Source organism: Macaca fascicularis, chromosome 1 (genome assembly GCF_037993035.2).
Source record: "Macaca fascicularis isolate 582-1 chromosome 1, T2T-MFA8v1.1".
NCBI lineage: Eukaryota > Metazoa > Chordata > Mammalia > Primates > Cercopithecidae > Macaca > Macaca fascicularis.
The window spans coordinates 64292499-64320476 of NC_088375.1; the positions used below are offsets into that span (position 1 = coordinate 64292499).

At 53.8% G+C, this 27978-nt stretch overlaps 1 protein-coding gene across 7 annotated transcripts; it reads left to right on the top strand.

The window, feature by feature from the left end:
* Positions 1-1538: 1538 nt before the first annotated feature.
* IKBKE (inhibitor of nuclear factor kappa B kinase subunit epsilon) lies at positions 1539-27728 on the top strand. Of its 7 annotated transcripts, none has more exons than XR_012432339.1 (22): positions 1539-1785; positions 2244-2333; positions 4315-4433; positions 5444-5584; positions 6271-6400; positions 7609-7790; positions 8214-8374; positions 9273-9383; positions 9674-9853; positions 10454-10644; positions 11382-11446; positions 11534-11625; positions 11864-11950; positions 16045-16120; positions 16242-16337; positions 18891-18967; positions 21700-21739; positions 22507-22608; positions 23872-23968; positions 24115-24227; positions 24764-24835; positions 26952-27728. XR_012432339.1 is itself a non-coding variant. In XM_005540634.3 (22 exons), exons 3-22 carry the CDS (start codon positions 4347-4349, stop codon positions 26983-26985), a joined length of 2151 nt encoding a protein of 716 aa, XP_005540691.3. In that variant the 5' UTR covers positions 1539-1785; positions 2244-2333; positions 4315-4346; the 3' UTR covers positions 26986-27728. The 7 variants fall into 7 exon arrangements, 6 of the variants coding, with proteins under 6 accessions (XP_005540691.3, XP_015304612.3, XP_015304616.3 ...); XM_005540634.3 differs by having other exon boundaries at positions 16242-16354; XM_015449126.3 differs by having other exon boundaries at positions 4319-4433; positions 16242-16354.
* Positions 27729-27978: the final 250 nt, after the last annotated feature.

Sequence of the window (27978 nt, forward strand, 5' to 3'; positions counted from 1 at the left end):
ATGTCCCTTGTGAACCAGCAGGGGAACTCTGCTCAGGACAGTCACTCAAGGACCCAGACTAACAGAATCACACTGCCAGAAAGCAGAGCTCTGGGAGGGTCTTGCATCAGGAATTAAATGCTTTGGTGGGGAACTCACATGCTCCCCGCATCACAAGGTAACTAGGATGTGCAGTTCTCCCATGTGCCAGGCAGGCAGAAACCTGGGAAGACTAGGCTGGGCGCGGTGGCTCACGCCTGTAATCCCAGCACTTTGGGAGGCCGAGGCGGGTGGATCAGGAGGTTGGGAGATTGAGACCAACCTGCTCAATCCACCTCACCAACCACACAGTGAAACCCCATCTCTTCTAAAAATACAAGAAATTAGCCAGGTGTGGTGGTGTGTGCCCGTAGTCCCAGCTACTCGGGAGGCTGAGGCAGAGGTTGCAGTGAGCCGAGATCGAGATTGTGCTGCTGCACTCCAGCCTGGGTAACAGAGCAAGACTCCATCTTAAAAAAAAAAAAAAAAAAAGCAAGCTGGGAAGACTGGGTGGAACATGAGGATCTCAGGCACTCAGGCACATTCCTCCAGGTCCTGCCGTGAGAAGCTGCAGCAGCTCCTCCAGCTGGCAGTGTTATGGGGAGGTCTCTTTAACAAAGCACCAGGCAGTTCTCAGCTCTGCTCCTGTTCTAGTGTCACTGTGGGAGGGGTGGCGCTGGCGGAGGAAACCACCAGGTGTGGCCATGGGAAAGTCCCTCCAACATTCTATAGAAACATGGAATTTCCTGGTTTTAACCATTTCACATCCAACTGCCATCTCAGAACTGACCAGAGCAGCACAGACCCCTCCAGCCTCCTAGGACATTTGATGCGGGGCATCGAGTCCTGGCTGGGAAGTTGGCACCTGGCTTCCAGCCCCAGCAGTCTCTGAAGAGAATGGGTAAATTCCTGAAGTGTGTGGGCCTCCATACCTTCAAGGCTTTCTGTAAAACACTTTCCAAGCTCCAAACAATTCCAAATATATCCATGTCATCCAATCAACCCATGGAGTAGCTGTTACTGTCCTCCTGCTGCAGGTGAGTGAGCTGGCTGGGAGGGGCTGCATGCTGTGCTCAGGTCACACTGGAGGGCATCAGCTGGGTCCTCGCACTTGCTCAGACCTCTGCAGGCCTCCTTGGAAGGTGACTCAGATCCAGCTTCTAGGACTGGGTCGGCATAGCTCCTACATCTCCTTGGGGCTCCTGGGTGCGGGAGCGTGGACTTCCCAGGCAGCTTTCCACTTAGTTAACTTGCCCAACCTGCTCTGTTGACTCCGGGCAGAGTCCTGAACTTCCCTGCTCCAGGGAATTGTGCGAGATGCCAAAACAGCACCCAGCTGCCCACCACAATGACCAGAAGGGCCCCAGTTCCTGGCTTCTCTGTGGCTCAGACTCTGGTCCTATCGCCTACACTTGGGAACTCAGAGCATCCTCTTTCTCTTTGCTGAGCTGGTGGCTGCACCGAGTTGCCTCTGTCTCTTTAAGAGAGAAAGAGAGCGAGAGACGGAAATCAGGAAGTGTGAGAGAGCTGAGAGCCAGGACTCAGTGCTGAGCTTGGTGTCCCACCGCCACAAGGAGGCAGGGAAGAAACCCACTAGTCCCAGCTCCTGGGGTGGCACAGGCCATTGCAACTGGCCCTGCCTGTGGGTCCTAAGGGCCCTTGGCCACCAGGAGGCTGAGAACACTGCTCATGAATGACAGCAAGCCCTGAAAGTTCTGGGAGTGCCACCCAGTCCCACAAACCTGCATCCCCTGCAGTGGAGATGGGGTGAGTGTGCAGCGTGTGGAGGGGGGCGGGGGTGGAATGAGGGGGCCAGGCAAGGGGCAGCTGCAGGGCAGCTCAGCCGGGCACAGGGGTGCGGGCCTGTCGGTAGTGGTGCTCTCACATAGAGCGTTGTGTGTGGCATAGAGGTGAGCCACCATGGGCCAACCACAAGCCCTCCCTGGGCTCTGCTTACCAACACCCAAAGCCAGCGATCAGCTCCCAGCACCTGCCCTCACCTTTCCCAGGGTCTTTCTCCCTGGCCAGAGTCTCAGGAGTAGGAGATGCCAGGAAAGTCTCCCTGAACAGTTGGGGTATAGAGCTGGAAACCCCCAGCCCAGCCCTCTGGGGGAAGGTGACAAACAGGAAAGGGTTAAAGGGCTAGAGCCGGTGGCCTTTGATGGAGGCTGAGAAGCAACTGCACTGAGGGGCGCCTCTCATCCGCCCTCCTCTTTCCGGTGTAGCTCAGCTCCTGGACGTGCCACAGACAGAAAGCATAACATACGCTCACCAGGAAGAGCCTTTGCCTGACTCAGGGCAGCTCAGAGTGTGGGGTAAGTGCATTTGGCCACAGCAGAGCCCTGAGAAGGAAGGGGAGGGGAGAGATGGGTGGGCGGTGGCTCACATGCTTCACTGTCCACTGCTCATTCATCCAACCACTGGTTGAGGGCCGCTGAGCCCTTCTATGCACCAGGTGCTTGGGGTGGTGGGGGGAGGATCTGCAGAGCGTGCAGAGTTGAGCCAGATGTGCCACAACCAGAGCTCCTGGGCACAGAACCCAGAGGCACGCCGCCTGTCTGGGGCTCTGTGCTTTGCACCTCACTGCCTATTATCCCAGAGTCTTCAGCTGTTCCTCGCCCCAGTATCAGAGCCTTTGGTCTTGATTTCAGCCTGCTCTGCTCCAGCCCCAGCCCCCAGACCTGCTGGCTGGCTCCAGCCTCAGCGGGGAAAACCAGACCCACTCATTCATGCTGAGCTACTGTGTTGTCTTCAGGAAGCCTCTCAGTACTTCAGTTGCTTCTGCGTAATGTCCACTCCTACCCGATCTGAAACTAGGAGTTGACCACTGATCTCTTCAAGGGGCCTCTGGCTCAATGAACTGACATTATCAAGGATTTGCGTTTTTAAAAAAGATTATACAGAGAAAAAGTTCAGAATGAAGGAACATAGGATTCTAGGCATGGCAACCCTCAGTTTGAGAACCTCTAAGATGTTAGAACATGAAGACACCTTTTCTAGTCTAGCGTTATTTAAAAGTATTTAAGTGGCCAGGCATGGTGGCTCACACTGTAATCCCAGTACTTTTGGCAGGAAGCCCATGTGGGCGGATTGCTTGAGCTCAGGAGTTCAAGACCAGCCTGGGCAACATGGCAAAAACCCATCTCTACTAAAAATACAAAAGACAGCCAGGTGTGGTGGTTCACACCTATGGTCCTAAGCTACTCAGGAGGCTGAGTTGGGAAGATTGCTTGAGCCCAGGGGGTGGAGGTTGCAGTGAGTCATGATTGCACCAGTGCACCCAAGCCTGGATGACAGAGTGAGACCTCATGTCAAAAAAAAAAAAAAAGAAAGTATTTAAAGGATGGTGGCCCTTCTAATGCTTCTGTCCCCAGGTATCCCAAAAAGGCCAGCCCTGGCCTTATTTTTCAGAGAGAAATTGAGTTTAACTTCTGAGGATACACTTTCTGGTACTAATTGCTTTAGGAGAACCAGGCTGTGGAGAAAAGATGAGGACAAAGATGGGAAACAGACTTGTAAGATGTTTCCGATTCTCCCAATGGCCAAATGATGAATTTTGCCTCCCCTATACCTTGCTCTCACACACACACTCACACGCTTCTCCCCAACCCCCTACACAAATACACACACACACACACTCACACACACACTCACTCACACACACACTCACACACTCTCACACACACACACACACACACACTCTGAAGCAGCCCGGTCTCTCTTGGAGCAGCACTGACCCAGCTGTCAGCTCACAGCAGCAGGAAGTGGTGGGCCTGGCAGGCAGGCCAGCAGGGGCTGGGGGAGTGGCTCCAGGCTCATGTTGCAATCCTGGAGATTTGTGGTAGTGTGGGAGATGCTGCCTGACCCCAGGCCCTTCCTCCTATACTGTTTCTGCTTCCTGGGACAGTCTCAAGCCTGGATGCCAAAACCCAGAATCTTCAGTGCTGGGGAGAGGTGATAGAGACAAGAGGTTTGTCTCTGTTGAATGACCTGCCTGGGGAGGGGCTTCAAGGGGACTTGGGGAGCCAGGACAGGCAGAAGGCCAGGCCTCTTAGGTGGAACAGGTGCCGGCTGTGGGCTTAGGGCTCAGTGGGGGCCCTCTTGTTGTGCTGTGCGTCCTTTTGGGGAAGTTACTTAACCTTTCTGTGCTTCATACTTCCCCCACTCCCTTGCTTATGGAATGCCCACATGGAGCCCTTCTTAGGGTAGCCTTGGGGCACAGTTACAGGTCAGGCCACCAGTGGCCACCCCATGCCAGGAATGGAATCCTGGGCCCCCAGCATGCTCTTTTTCTAGGCAGCAGGTGACCAGCCAGCTCAGGGCAGGAGATGCAGAGCACAGCCAATTACCTGTGGCACACAGATGACCTGCTGGGGCAGGGGGCCACTGCCAGTGTGTACAAGGCCCGCAACAAGGTAGGAAGCAACCCTGGCCAGGCCTCTGGCCAGCCCAGCTTGGCCTCCTTATGCCTTGCAAGCTGGCCCAGTCAGCCCCCAGAGGGCATTGAGGGCGGTGGGACAGGGATCTCGGGACATTGTGCAGCACACTCACACTGTGGGTTTGAGCAGAGGGATAGGGAGCTGAAAACGGCTCCTTGAGAGGAAGCCTCTGTCAGGCACGAGTTGGGCAAGAGAACTATGAAGTCACAAGGCAAACATCCGAGGAAGGTAGCAGCAAATGGGATCTAGGAAGAGCAGAGGCAGGAATTAGGCCTTGTTTGGATTTATCCTGCAACAATATACGAGATGATATCCACTCTGTTTTACTTAAGAGTGGTAGCCGGCTGGGCGCAGTGGCTCACACCTGTAATCCCAGCGCTTTGGGAGGCCGAGGTGGGTGGATCACGAGGTCAGGAGATCAAGACCATCCTAGTCAAGATGGTGAAACCCCATCTCTACTAAAAATACAAAAATTAGCTGGGTGTGGTGGCGGGCGCCTGTAATCCCAGCTACTCGGGAGGCTGAGGCAGAGAATCGCTTGAACCAGGGAGGCGGAGATTCCAGTGAGCTGAGATCTTGACACTGCGCTCCAGCCTGGGGACAGAGCGAGACTCCGTCTTAAAAAAAAAAAAAAAAAAAGGAATTGGAGCCAGCCAGACCAGGTTCCAGTCCCTTCCTTGCTGCTAACCCCAGGGAGTGTTAGCTGCCCTGTGGTGATTGTCAATGGCAATTGTAATAATAACAACAAGCCATCCCTTGCAGGAGATCTGAATTTCAGGCTCTTGTCACCTCCCATTGCGGGACTGTCTACCCCTTGAGAGGAAAAGGAGGTGTGGATGGGAGCCCCCATCCAACCAGGCTCATCTCTGGGTTGGGCTGGCGGGAGAGGCTGAATGGAGGCCCAGGAGAGGGTGGCTGCTCCCCCGCGGGAGTGGGACGTGTGCTAATCCCCATGCTGTCTCCCACTGCTCCCTCCCCAATGGCAGAAATCCGGGGAGCTGGTTGCTGTGAAGGTCTTCAACACCACCAGCTACCTGCGGCCCCGTGAGGTGCAGGTGAGGGAGTTTGAGGTCCTGCGGAAGCTGAACCACCAGAACATCATCAAGCTCTTTGCGGTGGAGGAGACGGTGGGTCTGGTGCTTGGTCAGAGGATGGTCTTGTCCTGGACCCTTGTGGTCTGGGGAGAGTCAGGCCACACAACAACAGAGACTTGGTCCCATGCTCATCAGCAGGTCAGACAGAGCAGGCAAATTGCAGAAGGGAGCAAAGGGTGCAAGGGGGTGGGAGCAGTACACGGGAAAGGAACGATGGACAGAATCAGTACCTAAGCAGAGAGGGCTTCCTGGAATAGGTGACTTTGGATTCCAGTGTTTGAGATCAGTGTGAGGACAAGGAGGGAAGGCCAGGCTGGAAGCTGGGACCTGGAGAATGGGGACTCTGGGCTCCATCCCCACTAAGATGGATGGTGTGATGATGGCACAGTGGCATGGGTGTGCTTAGTGCCAATGAAGTGTACACTTAAAATTAGTTAAAATGGGAAATTTTGTTATGGATATTTTACCACAATTGAACACCTAATCAAAAGAAGTAATACAAAGAGAGGTGCCGCCCTTGGGGAGACAGAGCCACCACTCCTCTAGGTTTCCTAGAGAGTCCAGATGGCACCTCCATACCCTAGTGTCCTTGAGACGCCCTCCTCAGCCCCATGTGTGTCTCTGGCCTTCTGCCTGTCCCATGGCTCTGAGCCACTTCTTCCTAGTGGGTGGGGAGGAGAAGCGCTGTCCTCAGGAGCCCCTCTCTGTCCCACCTGTAGGGGGGCAGCCGGCAGAAGGTACTGGTGATGGAGTACTGCTCCAGTGGGAGCCTGCTGAGCGTGCTGGAGAGCCCCGAGAACGCCTTTGGGCTGCCAGAGGATGAGTTCCTGGTGGTGCTGCGCTGTGTGGGTGAGCCCCTCCCTGTCCCTGCCCCCACCCTCAGACCAGCAGCAGGCCTGGCACAGACGCTGACGGGCAGGACCCAGGCGTCTGACTCCTGCTAATCATTCCATTTAAAATTCCAACTTAAAAATTAAACCTAAAAAGATTGTACACCGACGTTCTTAGCAGCATTATTTACAACAGCCAAAAGTTGGAAACAGCCTAACTGTGAAAACAAAATGTGGGCGGTTCCTAAAATAGAATATTATTCAGTCTTAAAAGGAAAGAAATTCTGACACCTGCTACAACATGGATGGACCTTGGTGACATTATGCTAAGTGAAAAAAGCCAGACACAGAAGGACAAATCCTGTATGATTCCACTCATACATTCATAGAGACAGAAAGTACCATGGTGGATGTCAGGGTCTGGGGGCAGAGGAGAATGGGGAGTTGTTTAATGAGTGCGGTTTCAATTTTGAAGAATGAGGCTGGGTGCAGTGGCTTATGCCTGTAATCTCAGCACTTTTCAAGGCCCAGGTGGGCGGATTATTGGAGGTTAGGGGTTTGAGACCAGTCCGGCAAACACAGTGAAACCCTGTCTCTACTAAAAAAAATACAAAAATTAGCTGGGCATGGTGGCGTGCGCCTGTAGTTCCAGCTACATGGGAGGCGGAGGCATGAGAATTGATTGAACCCGGGAGGCAGAGGTTGCACTGAGCCGATATTGAGCCGTTGCACTCCAGCCAAGGTGTCAGAGTGAGACTCTGTCTCAAAAAAAAAAAAAAAAAAAAAAAAAAAAAAAAAAGTGGACAATGAGAAAAGTTCTAAGATGGATGGTGTGATGGTGGCACAGTGGCATCAGTATGCTTAGTGCCAATGAAGTGTACACTTAAAATTGGTTAAAATGGGAAATTTTGTTATGGATATTTTATCACAATTGAACACCTAATCAAAAGAAGTAATACAAAGAGGGGTGCCGCCCTTGGGGAGACAGAGCCACCACCCCTCTCGGTTTCCTAGAGAATCCAGATGGCACCTCCATACCCTAGTGTCCTTGAGATGCCCTCCTCAGCCCCATGTGTGTCTCTGGCCTTCTGCCTGTCCCGTGGCTCTGTCAGCCCATGGGAACTCCTGTGTCTCTGGGTCCAAGGACAGCCTGCCCACCAAGATGAGCCTCAGACACTAGACTTTCCCTGGCCAGAGCCAGCTAGTGGCTTCCCTGTCTGTCCCCAGTGGCCGGCATGAACCACCTGCGGGAGAACGGCATCGTGCATCGCGACATCAAGCCCGGGAACATCATGCGCCTCGTGGGGGAGGAGGGGCAGAGCATCTACAAGCTGACGGACTTCGGGGCTGCCCGGGAGCTGGATGATGACGAGAAGTTTGTCTCAGTCTACGGGACTGAGGAGTACCTGGTGGGTGAGCTGCTGGGGACCCGCTGCCCCCCTTGTGAGCCCCTCAGAGCCCCCATAGGGAGTGTGGCCCACCTCCTGCTTCCGACAGGGTTATGTCTCTCCCCTGTACCCCAACCAGAAGAATGCATTCTGTTCTCTAAGACAGAAAAGGTGAGGCTGCAGCCTGGCCAGGCCACCCAGCCTTGTGCAGTTAACTCCTTGCCGGGACTCTCGGGAGGATGGGACGTACAGGTCCCCAGGGCACAGGGTGGCCCGACGGAAACACTCTGGGTAGGGCGAATGTGACACCCGTTTTTAAGATGACAAAGGAGAAGGATTTGAACAGTTCTGTTTTCACCTGCAGGCAGTGGAAGGGAGTCTGACAGGTTTCAGGCCCTTGCCAGCCCTCCCGCTCCATGGCCGCGTTCTGGTTCTCTCCGGCAGCACCCCGACATGTATGAGCGGGCGGTGCTTCGAAAGCCCCAGCAAAAAGCGTTCGGGGTGACTGTGGATCTCTGGAGCATTGGAGTGACCTTGTACCATGCAGCCACCGGCAGCCTGCCCTTCATCCCCTTTGGTGGGCCACGGCGGAACAAGGAGATCATGTACGGTGGGCCACAGGGCAGGGAATGGGACAGACTGGTGGTCCCCTGGCCCTTCTCCCACCAGACCTTGCTGTGTCTCCTGGTCCCCTCACACTCCTTTGGTCCACCCCCCACCCAGGCTCTTTGTAGACCTCTTTTTGTTAATCGGATCAAACAAGCAGCTGAGCTCTGCCCGGGGCTGCCGGGTGTCTGTGAACACACCCTGTGTTAGTTCGGTGCTTCACTCTAGCCCTCCGCTCCGTTACTGCTCTCCTTGTCTTAACCGAAGCTCAAAGAGTGACTTGCCCAGGGTGGCAGAGCTCGCCAGGGGCAAAGGTGGCAGCTTCCTGTTTCCAGGTCCAAGGTCTTTCCATGGTTTTGTGCCATCGGACAGGGAGGTAGTAAGTGGCTGGAGACGGCAGCGGCTCCCTCTGAGCGCACCACCTGGAGCAGAGACGTCAGCTGCTTAGCGGGAAGGTTGCTGCACTCGCCTCAGCCCGGGGGTCCAGCTGTGTGGAACCTATATCAGGACCGTGAGAGGGACAGGAGACCCGCGTGGACAGGGGTTGTCAGGGAAGGCTGGACTCTGAAGGGAGAGAAAGAGGATGAGAGGATACTGGGGCCATGCATAGCATGGGCAAAGGTGTGGAGGAGGCTGGCCAGGCTGAGGGAAGTGTAGCTGGGAGGGAGGCAGTGGACAGGGCAAAGGTGTCTCTATCTGAAGCAAAGGGCTCCAGGAGGAGTGCTGAGGCAAGGTGCTCTCACAGCTGAGAGCCAGGTCTCTCACATTCCATCACTCAGGCTACCTTTGGGTGGCTGGGTGACTTGAACCTGTGCTCGGAGCCCTTTGTGCTGAGTGTGTCGTTGCCTCGCAATGTGACGGCTGGGGATCCCGCTGACCCGGTCTTGCTCCCGCTAGGTACCGGATCACCACGGAGAAGCCAGCTGGGGCCATTGCAGGTGCCCAGAGGCGGGAGAATGGGCCCCTGGAGTGGAGCTACACCCTCCCCATCACCTGCCAGCTGTCACTGTGAGTGGGACCCTGCTGGGTGGGTGATGCTGGAGTCTGAGCTGGGTATCACTTCTCTCTGCTGAGTCAAGACTTCTGAGGCCTGTTCCAGCAGGTTCCGGGCATGCTGCAGGCTTGGGCACACCACTTTCCCATCTGGATGCTGGAACGAGTTCTTCCAGCTCTTCCTCCCCAACCCACCCGGCCCCACCACCTTGGTCCTAGCTCTTCAGGACATGCCCCTGTTGCCTGCTTAAGGAGGACAGGTCTGGGCCCCCACCCCTGACAGTCTCCATGTCCTGGGAGGGCAGGGGGCTGCAGAGCCAGCTGGTGCCCATCCTGGCCAACATCCTGGAGGTGGAGCAGGCCAAGTGCTGGGGCTTCGACCAGTTCTTTGCGGAGACCAGTGACATCCTGCAGCGAGTTGTCATCCATGTCTTCTCCCTGTCCCAGGCAGTCCTGCACCACGTCTACATCCATGCCCACAACACGTAAGTGGGGACAAGGGAGGGAAGCAGTGAGAATCTTCTGTACCCAAGCAGCGGTGCCTGTCCAAAGCAGCATCTCCCACAGTACGTTCCGAAGAGTGTATACGTAGGACCGCTTCTGGGTCCAAACATAGTTTGGAAAAAGACTAGATCTACAAAGTTAAAGCTAAACAGGTTTTCTTGCATGTGCTTCAGAGAGTCAGTACCTTTTCTAATGCTAATATGCATTATACATCTGAGAAGTGTGTGCGTGTATGTTGGCTGTACATTTCCTAAATGTACGGCTCATAGAACCCTTGATTCCTGGATAATTTTACAGAACTAGGTAAATGTAATGGCAGTGTGACACGAAGAGGTGCAGAGTCAGAGACTGGGTATTGGGACTCCTGGGGCCTGTTCCCACTCTGTCTCCATCACTATAAGATGTGAACTCTCCCCTTGGCCTCTCCACCCTTGATGACAGAGAAAACCACCCCCGTCCCTCCCTCTGCAAAACAGAGCCCTGCCTATGGGCAATGCTTAGCTGGGGCTTAGGAGTCCCTGGCCCCCTGCCCTGCCTACTGACACCCCCTGTCCTCTGCCCCCCACCATGGCTATGTCTAGGATAGCCATTTTCCAGGAGGCCGTGCATAAGCAGACCAGTGTGGCCCCCCGACACCAGGAGTACCTCTTTGAGGGTCACCTCTGTGTCCTTGAGCCCAGCATCTCAGCACAGCACATCGCCCACACGACAGCAAGCAGCCCCCTGACCCTCTTCAGCACAGCCATCCCCAAGGGGCTGGCCTTCAGGGACCGTGAGTAGAGCCACCTGGGCTGGATCTTTCTCCTCCCCACATTTCTTGTGAGACAGGAGTTTGCAATCCAGGCCATTGGTTACCTTCCTTTGTGGGTGTTTCCTTGGGGCCACAGGGAGCCAGAGGCAGATGTGGGTTTTAATTCTACAGATGCGGGTTCTAATTCTGCAGATGCCTCTGAGATGCCACATGATGTGGGCTGGTGGCTTGACCTCCCGGGGGCTTTCCAGCATCCTCAGAGCTGTGGAAAGAGCTCCAGTAGAAACAGAGAGATCTGGATTTAATGCAGTTTCCATCATCTCAGATTTGTGGGGAAGCCTCAGACAGTTTGTGTTGGAAGAAGCCCAAGTCTGAGCTCCTGGAAAGAAGGGAAGGGGGTCAGGGGTCCAGAGCTTGAGCCTTTCTCCAAATCCTAGCAAAAGTTTCCTTTCTTCTCACTTGAATAACTCCAGTTTTATCCTCCTGCTCTGAGGCTAGGAAGGGGTATTCACCTCAAAACCTGTGGGCAAGAAGGTGATTTAGTCCATTTTCGGCCCTTGGGCATGAGCATGTAGTTCTCAAAAGTCGCCACAAGGTGGCAGTGAGGGATCACAACTTTAAGTGCGGCCAAGGCTGGCAAGGTGGGGGGCTCAGGGTGAGTTGCAAAGCCTGAGGTGGGAGATTGGCAGTGAGGGGTGAGTGTGCGCTGGACTTAATGAAAGATAGGCAGGCCCCTCAGACAGGGTCTTTGTCTGCAGCTGCTCTGGACGTCCCCAAGTTCGTCCCCAAAGTGGACCTGCAGGCGGATTACAACACGGCCAAGGTGAGGGGCAACCCCCAGGTGGCAGGGAGGGGCATGGCCCAAGGGTAGGAGGTGTGGGACCTGGCCCTGTGCACCTCTGTGTTTCAGGGTGTGTTGGGCGCTGGCTACCAGGCCCTGCGGCTGGCGCGGGTCCTGCTGGACGGGCAGGAGCTAATGTTACGGGGGCTGCACTGGGTCATGTGAGTAGCCATGAGGGCTGGGCACAAAGGGGGAGGCGGGCAGGAGCGGAAGGTGGGCAGGAGGGGGCGTGGGCAGGAGAGGGAGGCGGGCAGAGAGGGGAAGACCAGCAGGAGGGGGAGGCGGGCAGGAGGGGAGGCCGGCAGGAGGCGGAGGCCAGCACCCTGGGATGCTGTCTGCATGCACAGTGCTCTGAGTCCTCCGATCAAGGCAGCTCTGACTCAGTCTCCCCTTGGACAGGGAGGTGCTCCAGGCCACATGCAGACGGACTCTGGAGGTGGCGAGGACATCCCTCCTCTACCTCAGCAGCAGCCTGGGGACCGAGAGGTGGGTGTTTGCCCCAGGCCGCTGGGACCTCTCAGCCCTGCTCTGCTGCTCCTCACCCTTAATACCTCCAACAATGCACCTCTCCTCCCCAACCCAGGGCTCCTGCCTTCCCTGCCCTCCTAGAATAGAGGCACCCCCACCCTATCCCTTATCCCCACCTCACCAAATAACTGCAATGGCTCCCCCCAAACCCAGTCCCTCACCTGCAGGGGAAGGGGCCCATGGGGGCACAGACTCTCCAGGTACCAAGGTGGCCTCCCTATCCCAGGAAGGGGCTTGTGTCCTGCCAAGTCCTTCTCTGAATGATTTAGAATGCTCACGCTATGCCAAGTGCCAGCAGAACTCTAGGGGGAGGACTCACACCCACACACAGAACAACATCCCGGTGGTCTCGTTCTCCACGCCTCATCTCCTGCTTTCTCTGACTCTTCAGCTTATCCTTGCCTTCCTTGGGTTCCCTGCCCCAATCCTTGGAACCTGACTCCCTCCACTCCCGTGTCTCGGGCTAATTAGTGGGGATGAGTTGGAAACAGAGAGAGACTGGGGAGGAGGAAGTCAGGTGGAAGGGTCTGGAGATGGGGAGCGTGGGAATACTTCATTGGTCAGAACACGATTGAGAAGTGGGCACAGCACCCCAAATCCTGGAAGGCACGAGGCCATGGTACGGGTGAGGGTGGGAGCTCTGCAGCCTAAGGATGCCACTGGTGGCGGGAGTCTTTGGGGACAGAGGATCAGAGACTGCGCAGATGCCTGAAGGCCCTCCTCCTCTCTCGCCACCCCCCAGCCCTTGTCTCCAGGGAGCTCCAGGGAGTTTCCCAGCTGTGGGCTGACTCATGCAGCCCCGCGTGCCTCCTGCTTGGCAGCAGCAACACAGATGATGGGGCAGCTGGGAGGTGGAGGAGCAGGGAGGAGGAAGAGGAGCATCTCCAGATAACAGGGATGGAGTCTCCATCCAGACTGAGCCCCTCTCAGACGGTGACAGAGAGTGGGGTTCAGTCAGCAGAACTGCGAGTGAATCTCCTTTGAGCAGAGCTCTGTCCAGGACACAGAGGGGGCTCCGGGTAGATGTGGCCTCCTGTCATTCAGAGAGGCCCATGCTTCCTGCGGAGCAGCTAGCCCTTCCTGGACATGTGAGGGCTGATGGGATTGTTGGGTAAGAGGAGACTTGAGATGGGTAGAGGCAACCACGGAGGCCTTCCTGAAAGGTGAGGCTTGTAAGGCCAGAAGGAAGGAGAATACCTCAGGCAGGAAGGTCTGTGCAGAGACAGAGAAGAAAAGGGCCCTGTTCAGGGGGAACGAAGGGGTGCTGGGGAGGCTTACTGAAGCCACAGTCATGATGGCAGGTAGCCCAGAGCTAAGCCAGAGGCAGACAGAGGTGGGTGAGGAGGGGAGGAAAGAATGCATAGGGCCCTGGAGGGTCCAGCTAGAGGGAGGTTGGACCCCAGTAAAACAACCAGCCGGGAGCCACTGTAGATTGTTGACCTGGGAAGATGTGTTTGGAAAAGCTTTGTGGGTGTCTCTCTGCCCACTTGCCCTGGATGGACAGGGGCTGGGGGCGAGTGGCACGCTGGCCTAGATCTGGCGTCCTGGCATCCTGGCGTCCAGTGGCTGCTGTTCCCCTGTTATGGCTCTGCAGCCTCCTCCAAGGCGGCCTCGGTGGTATGTCTAGAGAGCTCGGGTCAGGCGAGTGCCTGCTTTGAAGCCTATTTCAGCCTCCCATCAAGGAGGAAGATGGGGAGCAAAACCAGTTGTGAGCAGGGAGCCAGAGGGCCAGGTGCAGCCTCTTCTCTTAGTCTGGGTGTGACTCCAGCCCGTTGTCACCTTCCCCTACCTGGGCCTCTGTGTCCTCATTTCCAAAATGAGAGGGTTGGATGATCTCTGCGGCCTCCCAGCTCCCACATGTTGCAAGCCCATTCTTGCCTGAACATCCCCAGACCTGTAGATTCTCCTAAGGTCTGAAAACACTAGCTCCACCCGCAGTGGAACCAGGTATTTTCATGAGCTGAATGTCACACTGGAGGGACCCAGCACCTCATGCCAAGTGGCCCACCTTTGCCCAGCCTGGTGACTCGCCCCTCTCCGAGTGTGCTCCTCCTGCCTCAGGTTCCCCAGGACAGCTCCTCTGGCAGAGCAACCTTGCCTTTGTCCTAAAGCTTCCTGGCCCTCCTGGGCAGCTGCTGTCATCCGGAGGCACTGCTCAGGCAGCCAGGATGGGCTTTGGGAATCCTAGGGCTTCCCCCAGCCCCACCACCAGGCAAGACTTTCCAGACAACACTTCATCTCTGAGGTCCCTTTGGATCCCTGTAAACACCTTATTAGGTGGCAGGAAGGAAATTTGTCTCCTCATTTTATAGACGAAGAGCCTGAGGCCTGGAGAGCTAAAGGACTAACCCAAGGTCATGCAGATAGCAAATGTGACTGCCAGGACTAGGACTCGAACCCATGTCTCCTGACTCCCTGTGGAGATGGATTGGGTCCAGCCTCACCCTCTTCTGCCATCAAATATCCCAAACCTTCATCCGTATGTGCACTCAGTAAAGCCTTCAACATCCATGCACTGACGGACTACTGTGTGCTGAACACATTGCTAGGCACTGGGGCCGTATGAGGAGCAGAGCAGCGGCACCCCTATCTTCAAGGAGCCTGCAGTTCCTTCCTGATTCTCTCTTTGCTCAGCTCCCCTTTCCTCCCCTAATTCTCCATTCCCAAGCCAAAATACACAGGATACTTTTTAAAATCATGATTATTACTAAAATGTATATACTAATGGTAGAAAGTTAGAAAACAGAAATAAGCAAAAATAAGAAAATTAAAATCCTGTATCCTACTATCTAGAGATAGGTTATCACACCTTAGAAGGACACAACCTTCTAGATATTATTCTACTATGCGTAAACATTAACCAACATGAAATGATGGTGTATTTGCCATTTTATAACCTGTTTTGGGGATCACGTCCACGGTTCCACCTTCTGAACTCATCTAGAGTTTCCCCTTGAAGTTGTTTGTCTTGTCCTTCTTTCTCAGCATTTCCTGTAAACTGGGAAGTTTAAAAAAAAATTTTAGTATTTTATTTTATTTATTTTCATTTCTTTTTTTTTCAAGGCAGAGTCTCACTATGTTGGCCAGACTGGTCTTGAACTCCTGGCCTTAAGCGATCCTCCCACCTTGGCCTCCCAAAGTGCTGGGATTACTGGTGTGAGCCACCATGCCAGGCTTTTATTTTGTTTTTTATTTTGTTTTATTTTATTTTATTTTATTTTTATTTTTGTAGAGACAGGGCCTCACTATGTTGCCCAGGCTGATCTCAAACTCCTGGCCTCAAGCAATCCTCCCACTTCTGTCTCCCAAAGTGCTGGGATTACAGGCATGAACCACTGTGCCAGGCCTAAACTGGGAGTGCATAAGGCTAGATGGATTCCAGTTGAACATTTTTTGCTAGAATACATTATTGATGATGCCGGGTATTGTATGTCGATATATCATTGGCTGGTGACAGCCTGATTCCTCTACTGTAACGTTACATTTTCCCTGTAGAAGAAAGAAACAGAGTGGTGTGACCTTGTCACCGTGCAAATGCTCACCCCTTTATCATCTATCATTGCTTGTAACGCTGTGCCTCAGATAACAATTTCACTGGGCAGCAAGATGATAATGTTCAAACTTCTGATACATCATTGCCTAGTAGTCTACAAAATACAGCTTTTCCCTCATCAGAAAGCTGTTGGTTATCAAGAAATACAGTTTCTACTGGACAGGAACTTAATTCTTTCTCTTTAGTTACAAAGTTTCCTGGTAAGGAGATCATTAATAGCAGCCTTGCATCATGGGCCCATGGATTTTCATAGACTCAAGGTGTTACAGTCTGTCTCAACCTTTATTCTTTGCAATACTCAACAATGTCACAACTTGGGTGAGTAGGACCCTCTTCAGGATGGTGCCTCTGTCCCAAACACAAAACTCCCCAGAGACCCGGAGAGCCACCAAGGCTGTCCCAAGATGCTATGCCCAGCATGTGCCCACAGAGCTCTCTGCCTCCCACCTTGGCTGCTCCCAAGCCCCCAAATGTGGCCTTTCTCCTTGCCTCCCTCAAGGTCCAGCAGCGTGGCTGGAATGCCTGAGATCCAGGAACTGAAGGTGGCCGCAGAACTGAGGTCCAGGCTGCGGACTGTGAGTGAGGCTGGAGGGCAAGGGCTTAGCAGGATCAGAGCTGGGGGCCCATGGTCCAGCCAGCCTGCCCACCAGTGCCCAGGCTGAAGACCCCACGGGGGTCTGCCTTCTTGCCCCACAGCTAGCTGAGGTCCTCTCCAGATGCTCCCAAAATATCACGGAGACCCAGGAGAGCCTGAGCAGTCTGAGCCAGGAGCTGGTGAAGAGCCGGGATCAGGTACATGAGGACAGAAGGTCTGTGGGATTTTCCTTCTTTGTGGGGTGGGAGTGGGGGAGTGGGCAGCACCAAAGGTCCAGTAGCCTTTAGCCTTTACAGACGTCAGCTTGCATTCCCCTTTCTCTTGGCAAGGGTGCTAGGGCCTGGGGGAGTGGAGGAGATCCAGCAATGAACAAGAACCCCCCGCCCTGCATGCCCCAGACACCAGCCGGGAGGAGAAAACGATCTGGGGTCCTGCTCCCATCTGGGAGTTTGAGGAACATTTGGGAATCTTAGCAGGTGCAATAATTCTGAATAAAAGAAGACTTTAGTTCTCTTTCTCGTGTCAGGCCCTTGGGCAGGTCCTCTCACATACAGCATCTCATTGAATCCTGAAAACAATAATGATGCTACGATAATGCCCTTTTTGTAGAAGTTCGGTCAGTGAGGTTAACTTATCCCAAGTCACAGCCAGTAAATGACAAATGACAGAGGTGGCTTCAGGTCGGATCTGTCCACCTCCAAAGCCTATGTTCTTGGCCTATGCCAGGCAGGGGTTTATAAGCTTTAAAGCACGACTGTCCCTTTCAACAGATATAGAAATACCCCCTTCCCCCAGCCCCAGCTGACTGTGTGGAGCCGCTGCCTACCTTGCCGCCTCTGACCAGGGGGTGGGTGGTGCCCAGTGCAGACCTCCTCCCCATTCTCTTTGGTGCCTACTGTAATCTGGGCCTATCCTCATCCATCATCCCATGCCCTCAATTCTAAATTCAAACAGCTCTGAACACCACAGGAGGTTTTCTTAACTGTTTTGGTCATAAAACCTGACCTAAACCGAATGAGGCTCTTTACAGACTTTATCCCACTTGGGGTGAATGTTCTTGTGGTTCTTTGGAGATGTGAATGTGTTTGATTAGGAGTTGATGCCCTGCTCAGGCCGTTCCACAATACACTGTGTGGGCACCAAATTGCCTTTCCGATATCAGAAGACAATTCTGAATTCAGAGCACATTTGGCCCCGAGCCTTTTGGATGAAGGCTGCAGATCTGAGGCCTGTCCTTTTGGATGAAGGCTGAGGATTGAGGCCCCGTCCTTTTGGATGAAGGCTGTGGATCCCAGGCCCTGTCTTTTGAATGAAGGCTGTGGATCCCAGGCCCTGTCCTTTTGGATGAAGGCTGAGGATCTCAGGCCCTGTCCTTTTGGATGAAGGCTGTGGATCCCAGGCCCTGTCCTTTTGGATGAAGGCTGAGGATTGAGGCCCCGTCCTTTTGGATGAAGGCTGTGGATCCCAGGCCCTGTCTTTTGAATGAAGGCTGTGGATCCCAGGCCCTGTCCTTTTGGATGAAGGCTGTGGATCCCAGGCCCTGTCCTTTTGGATGAAGGCTGAGGATCTCAGGCCCTGTCCTTTTGGATGAAGGCTGTGGATCCCAGGCCCTGTCTTTTGAATGAAGGCTGTGGATCCCAGGCCCTGTCTTTTGGATGAAGGCTGAGGATCGAGGCCCCGTCCTTTTGGATGAAGGCTGAGGATCGAGGCCCTGTCTTTTGGATGAAGGCTGAGGATCGAGGCCCTGTCTTTTGGATAAAGGCTGAGGATCGAGGCCCTGTCTTTTGGATGAAGGCTGTGGATCCCAGGCCCTGTCTTTTGGATGAAGGCTGAGGATCGAGGCCCTGTCCTTTTGGATGAAGGCTGTGGATCTGAGGCCTGTCCCAGCTACTTCGTCTTCCACCTGCATATTCCTGGCGGGGCAGGCTCCTTCGGCTGGCAGAGCCCTGGAACAAGCCCGTGCTCTGTTCAGAGTCCAGCTCCAGAAATAGCAGAGATGGGGTCACTTGGAGGTGCTGCAGGGAGGGAGTGGAGCTACATAGGCCTGAGGGTGAGGAAGAACTTTCCCCACACACTCCTGACTTCTCAAACAAAGTGTTTGTATCCAGCCTGAAAAGGGGAAGGAAGAAATAATAACGACCTTCAACCCCAGACCAAGAAGGTCCTCAGGAGATCATCTCCCCCGTTCCTCCACCTCCAGGCAGGACCAAGGCCTGTTGATTCATTCTTGTTTTCAACAAGGATTATTGATTCATTATTTATGTGAAGTTTCTGCTGTGTGCCACGCATTGGGTAAACCAAGAAGCTATACTCTTCTGCCTTTTCCAGTCGACCAGAGAGAGATTTTAGCTCCCCTCCATCCCCAGCGGTCACTGCCAGACACGCTCCTAGGTTTCAGGGGGCCTAGGCTTCTTCCCAGGGCCTAGTCCCACAACTTCTCATGTAGGAAAGGCCACGTTCCTGTCGCCTGTCCTGCTTGGCTTCCTGTCTCTCTTGTCTCTTACTTAACTCATGCTGTGAGTGCACGTATGTGAGAGAGAGGAAGAATAAGCCATGAGGATGAGAGAGGGCTGGCTGACTGTATGGGGTCTCAGATAAGCCTAGAGACAGTCACCTCCACTCCCAAATTGATCCCCCAAAACTGTGGCAGTGAGGCTCCTCCCCTATTCCACTGCCACCCTTCGCCTCCCTCCTCTTTGCTCTGTGCCGTTAGATTCTTCCAACACCTGGTCCCTGTCATCTGCCCACAGCATCCAGCAGATTCAGTGCTGTTTGGACAAGATGAACTTCATCTACAAACAGTTCAAGAAGTCTAGGATGAGGCCAGGTGAGCCCGGGGAGGGCAGATGCCCCTTCTCTCTCCTCTGTCTCCCTTCTTTCTTCCTTTTCTCTGGTGAGTCATTGCTACCAGTGGCCACTAACCTCCAGCTAAGTGGCCACTAACCTCCAGCTGGTGGTCTTGGAGGCCCACTAAGTGGATGGTTCTGTGCAGCTGCTCTAGGGCAGGGCCCCTGTCTGCAAGCTGCCTGCAGGCCGGTGGGGGACGTGAAACCTTTACATGCCTGCCTGTTGCCACATGAGAGACTTGGATCACGTGGTTGGGGGATCCAGTGGGGGATCCACCAGGATCCTGGAGCCTCGCTGCTCTAGGAGAGGTGGTCCTGGAAAGAGATCCCTCACCTTGGCAGAGCATTTTAAAGTATAAAATGTCACTGTCCATTGTGTCCTTGGGGCACTGAGATAGTCAGGTTTTCCAGAAAAGGGGGGATCAGGAAAAGTCTCATTTTGAGTCACTGAGTCAGGCATTTTGGCTGCATGATCCATTAATCCTCACAAGGACGTTGTGGCAGGCGCAGCCCATTCACAGGCTCGGGGGTGGGAAGCTGCGTGTCCAAAGTGACTGCCGTCGTGGGGTAGTGCAAGGGGGGACCCAGGGAGGGCTGGTGAGGGGGTTGGAGGGAGCCTGCGGAGGCTCCAGTTGACACTTCTGGTTGGGGAACTAACACACCAGGAACCAAACCTCCCCCTCCCCTCCCAGGCCCCAGGCATTTCCTAATCTGTAGACTGAAGGTCTTGGGCTTGATTGCCAAATTATCTTCTATCCTTGGGATTATCTAAAAACCACTGTCCAATAGAAATGTAATGCCAGACACATGTGTAATTCTAAGTCTTCTAGTAGCCAATTTTTAAAAAGTAGAAACAAGTGAAATTAATTTTAATGTGTTATTCAAACCAATATATCCAGTGTCATTTTAGCGTGTAATCAATATAAACAAAATCACTAAAGAAATACCTTATATTCTTTTTGTGCTATCACATAAATACATAACTTATTTCCTTAGCAATTCTGTTTATATTGATTACATGCTAATATATATATTTGAGATTCTCTGTCACCCAGGCAGGAGTACAATGGCATGATCACTGCCCACTGTCGCCTCAACCTCCTGGGCTCAAGCCATCCTCTCACTTCAGCCTCCTGACTGACTGGGACTACAGGATGCTTTCCCATCACTTTATGGTTTTATATTTCACATATATATAATTCATATATATATATATATTACATTTATAACACATCTCTGTTGGGAAACTAAATTTTATATGTGTGTATATGTGTGTGTATATATATATACACACACACACACACACATGGAGCTGGGTGCGGTGGCTCATGCCTGTAATCTCAGCACTGTGGAAAGCTGAAGCAGGAGGATCACTTGGGCCCAGGAGTTCAAGACCAGCCTGGGCAACATAGTAAGACCCCATCTCTACAAAAAGTAAACAGAACTAGCTGGACATGGGCATGTGCCTATAGTCCTAACTACTTGGGAGGCTGAGGTGGGAGGATCACCTGAGCCTGGGAGCTGGGAGTTGGAGGCTGCAATGAGCTGAGATCACACCATTGCAGCACTCCAGCCAGGGCAAGAGCGAGACCCTGTCTCAAACATCAACAACAATAATAAAACCTCTAGACATCATTACCTTCCCCATTTTATAGATGAGAAAACCAAGGCACAGAAAGGTTAAGCAGCCCAAGTAATCTAGGCCCAACTGCTTTTAACCATCCCATGTCACAGCCTCAGAGCAGTTTTACTTCTATTGGTCTTTAGGAGTCCTTCATTAAAATTAAAAATGAACATCTAACTGTTAAAACCCAGCGTGTTGAAAGATACCATTTTAAAAAAATGCCCAGTGGTCTTCAGGGCACTCTCGCTTGAGCCTCACGGGACTCCCGTGTGGAACCTGTGATGGATGAGGAGACAGGCTCAGCGAAGTGAAATCACTCGCCTAGAGCCGCCTGCCAACAGGAGAAAGGGCTGAGGTTTGTCCCAGGTCTCTTGGACTGCACACATGCTCTCAGCTGGCCAAGTGCAGGGCCCAGGAGGGGGACTCTGCTATTGGAGGAGCGGGATGGGGAGGCCCACCAAGAGAACCTCCATCATCATTTCATCTTGTGGCTGCCGCCACCCTGGAGGCCCATTCCTGCGGAGAGCAGCAGGGGGCAGCATATCCCTAGTATATGAGCCTTAGGGCCCTTCAGGAGGCAGCCAAGGCCATGAAAGCTTCAGCCTTTGTGGCAAAAGTGGCTGGGCAGAGCGGGGAGGTAGAAGGTGGTGGCCTGGTTTCTCTAGCTCATTGCAGGCAGAGCCCGTGAACATTCAGGGATGAGACCATCCAGCTGCAGGCATTAGTCACTCTGGGAGGGTGCCAGATAAGGGGCTATGGCTGACTGAGCCTCCTTCCAAGCCCATTCATCCCCCACCTCCCACCCGAAGCATCCCCCACGTCCCCACCCTGGCCCTGCACTTTGGGCTGCCTTCCCCTGGGGCCCTCATACAACTTCCCCATGGCTTCTTGAGGCCCCGGCTTTGTCCTAATCAGCTACTTGGGTGCTGGCTTCACTCCTTTGCCCTTCCTTTTCCGCTGGGCCGTGAGTTCCCGTGAAGCAGCATGGGCTGGGCCGTCTTCGTCTTCGAAACTGTCTCCCGACCCTTGCTGCACTCTGTTTGGTTGACTGATTGAATAGGTGACATCTGTCCTGTCTGTTTCCTCCAGGGCTTGGCTACAATGAGGAACAGATTCACAAGCTGGATAAGTGAGTGGCCTGTCCGCCTGCAGGCGGGTGGGCAGGAGGGTGGGTGTCCTCGGGGCAGAGCGATCCTCAATGCCAGAGGAGAGGCCGTGAAGGGCCCTGCCCCGGGCTGCAGCTGAGCAGTTGGGGATAATAGGTTATCTGGGGCCAGGGGAGGGAGTGTGCATAGCTTAGTTGGAGGGAGGCTTCTCAGATGCAATCTTGATGTAACTGGATTTGCTTCTGGTACGGACAAGACGGTTTGCAGGCTTTTTTTTTTCTCTCTAGTCGTCCTCACTGAGGGACCACTTATCACTTCCTGCTTCTGCCCTCTGCCTGCACCTTCCCTGCCTCCCCCTGCTCCTCTGTCTCCCATGTTTCCTGGACACACTCACGTCCAGGAGGCCCTCCCTGATTTAATGGTTATCTGGGAACTCACTCCCCCAGTTCTACAAGCACCCAGACCCCCCGCACACGGACACACACACCTTCTTTCCACGACTGCCTCACTTTCCCTTCCCTTTCTTGAGGACTAAGCTTGAGCACGTGTGTGTTCCCCGAGGACCCGCTGTGCGTCTCCCATGTCTCCCTGTTGATGTGGGTTTTGCTGGCCACCGCAGCTTCACAATCCAAGTGTGTGACCGTCCTTCCTCCTTTCCCAGAGACATAGCCCTGCTGTGGTCGCAGGGCTTGGGCACTTATGACAAGGTGGCGACGGAGACTGAGGGATGGTGGGCTTGTGCACAGTGGTTCTGGCGGCTCATCTGTGCCTTGGTTCCCTGTCATTCTAGGATGAATTTCAGCCATTTAGCCAAAAGGCTCCTGCAGGTGTTCCAGGAGGAGTGCGTGCAGAAGTATCAAGCATCCCTAGTCACGCACGGCAAGAGGATGAGGTAACAGCCCTTCCTGAGCTCATGGAGCCCAGGGCCTGGCCTGGCCCTTCTAGACTTCAGAGGACCCAGGGCTTTGTGGAGCCCTGAGGGAAAGGGAGGAACGAGTGAAGGGGTGTGAGCAGATGAGTGGTTTTGTGTCTCTGGGTGGACCAGGCAGTTGGCTGGGAGATTTCTATAGCTTAGCTTATTTAATCCCACAACACCTGCCCGATACGGCAGATATCATCACCCTATTTCCTAGACGAGGAAACTGAGGATCTGAGAACAGGCATCCTCTGCACATCACATGGCTAGTAAGTGGCAGACCCAAGACCCATATGTGGCTCTGTCTGCCTCTACAATCTGGGCTTTTGAGGGTAAAATCAAATCAAATCTGGATTCTTTCTACCGTTCCACCTGGTTATATTGAGAAATCTCCTTTAGGAGAACACTAGATCCCCCTGGGATAAGGACAGTGGCAGTGGCCCTTAAGGAGAATCCTCTGTCACGCCGTCCCCTTCAGGAGTTTTGGGTTCCACCTTCTCAGATCAGGCCCACTCTCCATTCCCCTGCCTGTGTGAAAGTTGGCCCCTCCAGAGAAGAGAGGACAATTTCCCACGTGCTGCCACGTTCTGAGGCCTGTAGGACCTCACCTTGTTATGGGGCTGAGACCTGGGCACTCACCTGTCCTCATATCGGAATACCAATGCCTGCTTCTCCTACTCCAACCCACCACACATTCTGGTGTAATTGCTCTGGTGCAGGGCTTGGATATCAGTGTAGTACAGCTTCTCCAGGTGATTCTAATGTGTGGCCAGGGCTGAGCACCAACCCCTGATTTCACGGCTCTGGGCCTTGGGGAAAATGTTCCTGCTCCTTCTCTCCACTTAGAAGCAGAAGAGAATTCACTCTGGAAATGAGAGTGTGGGCAGTTCCCCACACCGACAGCCCTAGTGTGGGCTATCCTCTGCCTCTCTGCAGCCTGACTGGTGCCACACTCACCATAGCTGGCATGTGTCACCCAGCCCCAGCCACACAAATATTGTTGGTGCTCCCCACTGCGGCTCTGAAGGGGCCCTCCCAGCCTCAGCCAGCTGTGTGCATCTGCATTATTGCAGTGGGGCGGGCAAGCGTGGAGGGCACAGCTGGCAGGGCAGAGGCAGCGAGGGATGCAAATACCCAGGACCCACCTGTGTCCATGTGCAGACCCGATGGCAGCTAGGCAAGCCCTGGTGAGTGGGCTGAGTCCTGCTCTAATTCTAAGTCTCTGTCTGTTCTCTTGAGGGTGGTGCACGAGACCAGGAACCACCTGCGCCTGGTCGGCTGTTCTGTGGCCGCCTGTAACACAGAAGCCCAGGGGGTCCAGGAGAGTCTCAGCAAGGTGGGCATGGCAGAGGAATTCTAGGTACTCTGGGGATGCAGGCTGGGGCTCTTGTTACCCATGTCTTCACCTCCTCAAGTACTGCCCTTACCCAGCCACACATAAGCTGGCTACTAAGTGCTGACCAAAGTATGGCTTCCCTGCAGATCCTGGAAGAGCTATCTCACCAGCTCCTTCAGGACCGAGCAAAGGGGGCTCAGGCCTCCCCGCCTCCCATAGCTCCTTACCCCAGCCCTACACCAAAGGACCTGCTTCTCCAGTAAGTGCTGGGGAGAAAGGGGGTGTGTATCTGTGTGGAAGGGAGTTGTGGGGAGCGTGCTGAGGTTAGACCTTGAGGGGTTTGGCCTCATGCCAGGCCTAGGAGGCAAGATTAAAGAGACTGGCTGGGTGCAGTGGCTCACGCCTGTAATCCCAGCACTCTGGGAGGCCAAGGTGGGTGGATCAACTTGAGGCCAGAAGTTCAAGACCAACCTGGCAAACATGGTGAAACCCCAACTCTAGTAAAAATACAAAATTTAGCTGGGTGTGGTGGCATGCACCTGTAATCTCAGCTACTCCGGAGGCTGAGGCACAAGAGTTCCTTGAATCCAGGAGGCAGAGGTTGCAGTGAGCCAAGATAGTGCCACTGCACTCCAGCCTGGGCAAGGGAGCAAGACTCCGCCTCAAATAAGCAAACAAGAAAGAATAAAGAGGCTTCTTTGGTGGGGCTGCAGAGGAGGGTGGGCCTCCCAGGAAAGGGGTCTGGGCAGGGCAACTTCCAGCCTCAGCCACTTCTCCTGCCTCTGCCTTGGGCAGCATGCAAGAGCTCTGCGAGGGGATGAAGCTGCTGGCGTCTGACCTCCTGGATAACAACCGCATCATTGAACGGTAAGGAGCTTTCACCTTGTGTGGGTCAGGGCTGGGTCTTCAAGCTACCCTTGCCTGGGGGCGGCGAAGAGTCCCCAAGCCTGCCCATGCAGGTTTGATGACACGTGTCCATTTTCCAAGCAGCCCTGTTGAAGATTAGGCATTTTCCACAAATGAGTTGACATCCTCAGGAGGTGTAGGATTCAATTATAGCCTTTAAAATGTGACCCCCCATGCCGTCAGGGAGGTGGGGGCCTGGAGGCATGGGGTTTGCGCCTGTGTCCAGCTCTGCACTCCATATGTACTCTGTGCCCAAGCTGCCCCAGACTGCCTCCTTCAATCACAGCCATCCTCAGGGTAGGTGCTGTTTTCATCCCCATGTGCTACCCCAGGAAGCCACAGCACACACACCTTGGGTACGATGTCCAAGGCCAGTGTTTCTCTGGCCTTGTGGGGCTCCTGTCCCTCCTGCCAATGCTCATGCGCCAGCCCGGGGCTGCAGGATCATCTCCTGATTCAACTCCCCTCCTCGGGGCACTGAGGGGTCGTGAGAGGTTGGTGTGGGAACGCAGCAGGGCTCCGGCTCGAGATTGAGATTTTGTGTACCAGTAAAAGTTCTTTTTCTTTTCTTTTTTTTTTTTTTGAGAGGGAGTCTCACTTTGTCACCCAGGCTGGAGTGCAGTGGTACTGTGTCGGCTCACTGCAACCTCCATCTCCTGGGTTCAAGCAATTCTCATGCCTCAGCCTCCCAAGTAGCTGGGATTACAGGCACCCACCACCACATCCAGCTAATTTTTATATTTTTAGTAGAGATGGGGTTTCACCACGTTGGCCAGGCTAGTCTCAAACTCCTAGCCTCAGGTGATCCGCCTGCCTCAACCTCCCAAAGTGCTGGGATTACAGACATGAGCCACCGTGCCTGGCTACGTACCAGTAAAAGTTCTAAAAGAAAACTCAAGACCAACAGAGTTACCAGCTGCTCACATAACCAAGTAAGCACATTTGAAGTGAAAAAAAAAAAAAAAAAAAAGCCCTGCCATCGAGTAACCCCACTTTATAAAACACATGTTATCACCAAAGAGAGATAACCTCAGGATAAAGGATGGTCCTTGCTTGCCCTGAAGGCCAGCAGCCCTGTTTATATACATGTACACACGTGCACGCATCTCCCACTCCTGCCTGTCATCCTCGTGTCTGTCATTTTCCTGTCTGGGAACCAACGGCGGGGTAGAGTCAGCAGAGTTTCCTACAGGATTTCAATCCTGACCCTGCTTCTCACCAACTGCGTGATCCTGGGAGGCGTGTTCAGCTTTGTGCTTCACTCCCCTCCCCTATGAGACAGGAGTAATAATTTCTACCTCATGCTCTTGACATAGGGATTAAATAAAACGAGATATGCGAGGTGCTTGGGGGTAGGGGCTGTGGAGGGAAGGGCTCACTAAATGTGACTTCTTCCCCAGAGGCCACTCCAGTCTGACACTAGAATTGGGGCCAGGAGGTAGGGAAACCAGGAGCAGAGCTTGTGGTTTGTCCCCAGAGTTTCAGGGGGTCCTTGGGTAAGGGAGGAATCTCCTCCCTGTCCTGTTCCAGCAAGAGAACCCGTCCTCTTAAACACCCACAAAGAGGACATTTGACAGCTTCTTGGAAGGATTTTCCAAAACAGCCCTCTTGGTCAGGAAGTTCTAATTTTAGTGACAACATAAATTGCTCTTGCTGTGTTATGTGATCTATTTGCAGATAGCTCAAAACTTTATTTTAGTGAATTTTCACTTCCTTATTCAGAGCTGTAGCCAAAGAGCCAAATGAACCAGTTTAAACTCCTTTCTCCTCCTCCTAAACCTTGGCTGCACATTGGAATCACCAGGGGATCTTTTAAAAGTACAGACGCCTGGGTCTTGCCCCAGAGACTCTGGGTGCAGCTTGTGGTTAGGATTTGTATAAGCTTTCCAAGTGATTCCAACATATAGTCAGAGGTGAGAGCCAGTGGGTTCTTGTCAGGGAGTGAGGCTGCTACAAGAGGAGAGCTGAGGACTTGAATGGCTCAGTGTTCTTGAAAGCTAGTTGTGCTGGGTCCTGGAGTGTGGTCTGCAGGCCTCTCCAACAGGTGGGCAGTGCTAGCCTGTACCTTTTCTTGTAGGCTAAATAGAGTCCCAGCAGCTCCTGATGTCTGAGCTCCATGGGGCGCGTGAGGCATCCTGAAGCATTAGAATGATTCCAACACTGCTCTCCTGCACCGTGAGACCAACCCAGGGCAAGATCCCATCCCATCACATCAGCCTACCTCCCTCCTGGCTGCTGGCCGGGATGTCGCCAGCATTACCTTCCACTGCCTTTCTCCTTGGGAAGCAGCACAGCTGAGCCTGGGCACCAGGCCACCTCTGTTGGGACCCACAGGAAAGAGTGTGGCAGCCACTGCCTGGGCTGACCTTTCCATCTTCTCCAGGCTCAGGTACTGCTCCTCCATGCCCCTGGCTGGGCTGTGGGGAGAAGAGGCTTCCACATGTCCTCCCACTCCCTCTGGTTTACAGGACTTCACTCCCTAGCCAACAGGAGAGGAGGCCTCCTGGGGTTTCCCCAGCGGACTAGGTCAAACGACCTCATCACAGTCTTCCTTCCTCTTCAAGCATTTCATGTTGAACCCAGCTCTCTCTGCTCCCCTGTGATTTCTAAGGGCCACCACTCTCAGCCCCAGGCAACGTAGAGCCTCCTGTTCTTTCTATGCTTGGTCTGACTGAGCCTAAAGTTGAGAAAATGGGTAGCCAAGGCCAGTGCCAGTGTCTTGGGGCCCCTTTGCCTCTCCCTCACTCTCTGAGGCTCTGGCTGGTCCTGGGACATGCAGCCAGGCCTGTGAGTCTGGGCAGGTCCAAGGCCTGCACCTTCAAGAAGTAGAATAAATGTGGCCTTCATTTCTGTTTCTGGTGGCTCTCCCTGGGCTGTGTCTGTGAGGCAGGGAAGGCTCTCAGCTGAGTGTGCTTGGCAACCAAGTCGGGTCTGGGCGGGGATCTGTGAGAAGTGCTGGGAAATGGGGGTGGGAATCGGTCATGTCCTGATTTCTGCCTTTCCCCTAAATGGGCCCTAATTTCAAGGAAGAACCCAAGGGGTGCCTTCCCATTCCTTGCGTTCTCTTGCCCCCCATCATTTGGAAAGCTATGTGAAGGGCCTGG

Bases quoted from the DNA above. Each gene is read 5' to 3' on its own strand.
- IKBKE (XM_005540634.3), top strand. From the start codon at position 4,347: ATGCAGAGCACAGCCAATTACCTGTGGCACACAGATGACCTGCTGGGG. The intron at 4,434-5,443 runs GTAGGAAGCAAC...CCCCAATGGCAG, and splicing joins TGTACAAGGCCCGCAACAAG to AAATCCGGGGAGCTGGTTGC. The intron at 10,645-11,381 runs GTGAGTAGAGCC...CTTTGTCTGCAG, and splicing joins GGGGCTGGCCTTCAGGGACC to CTGCTCTGGACGTCCCCAAG.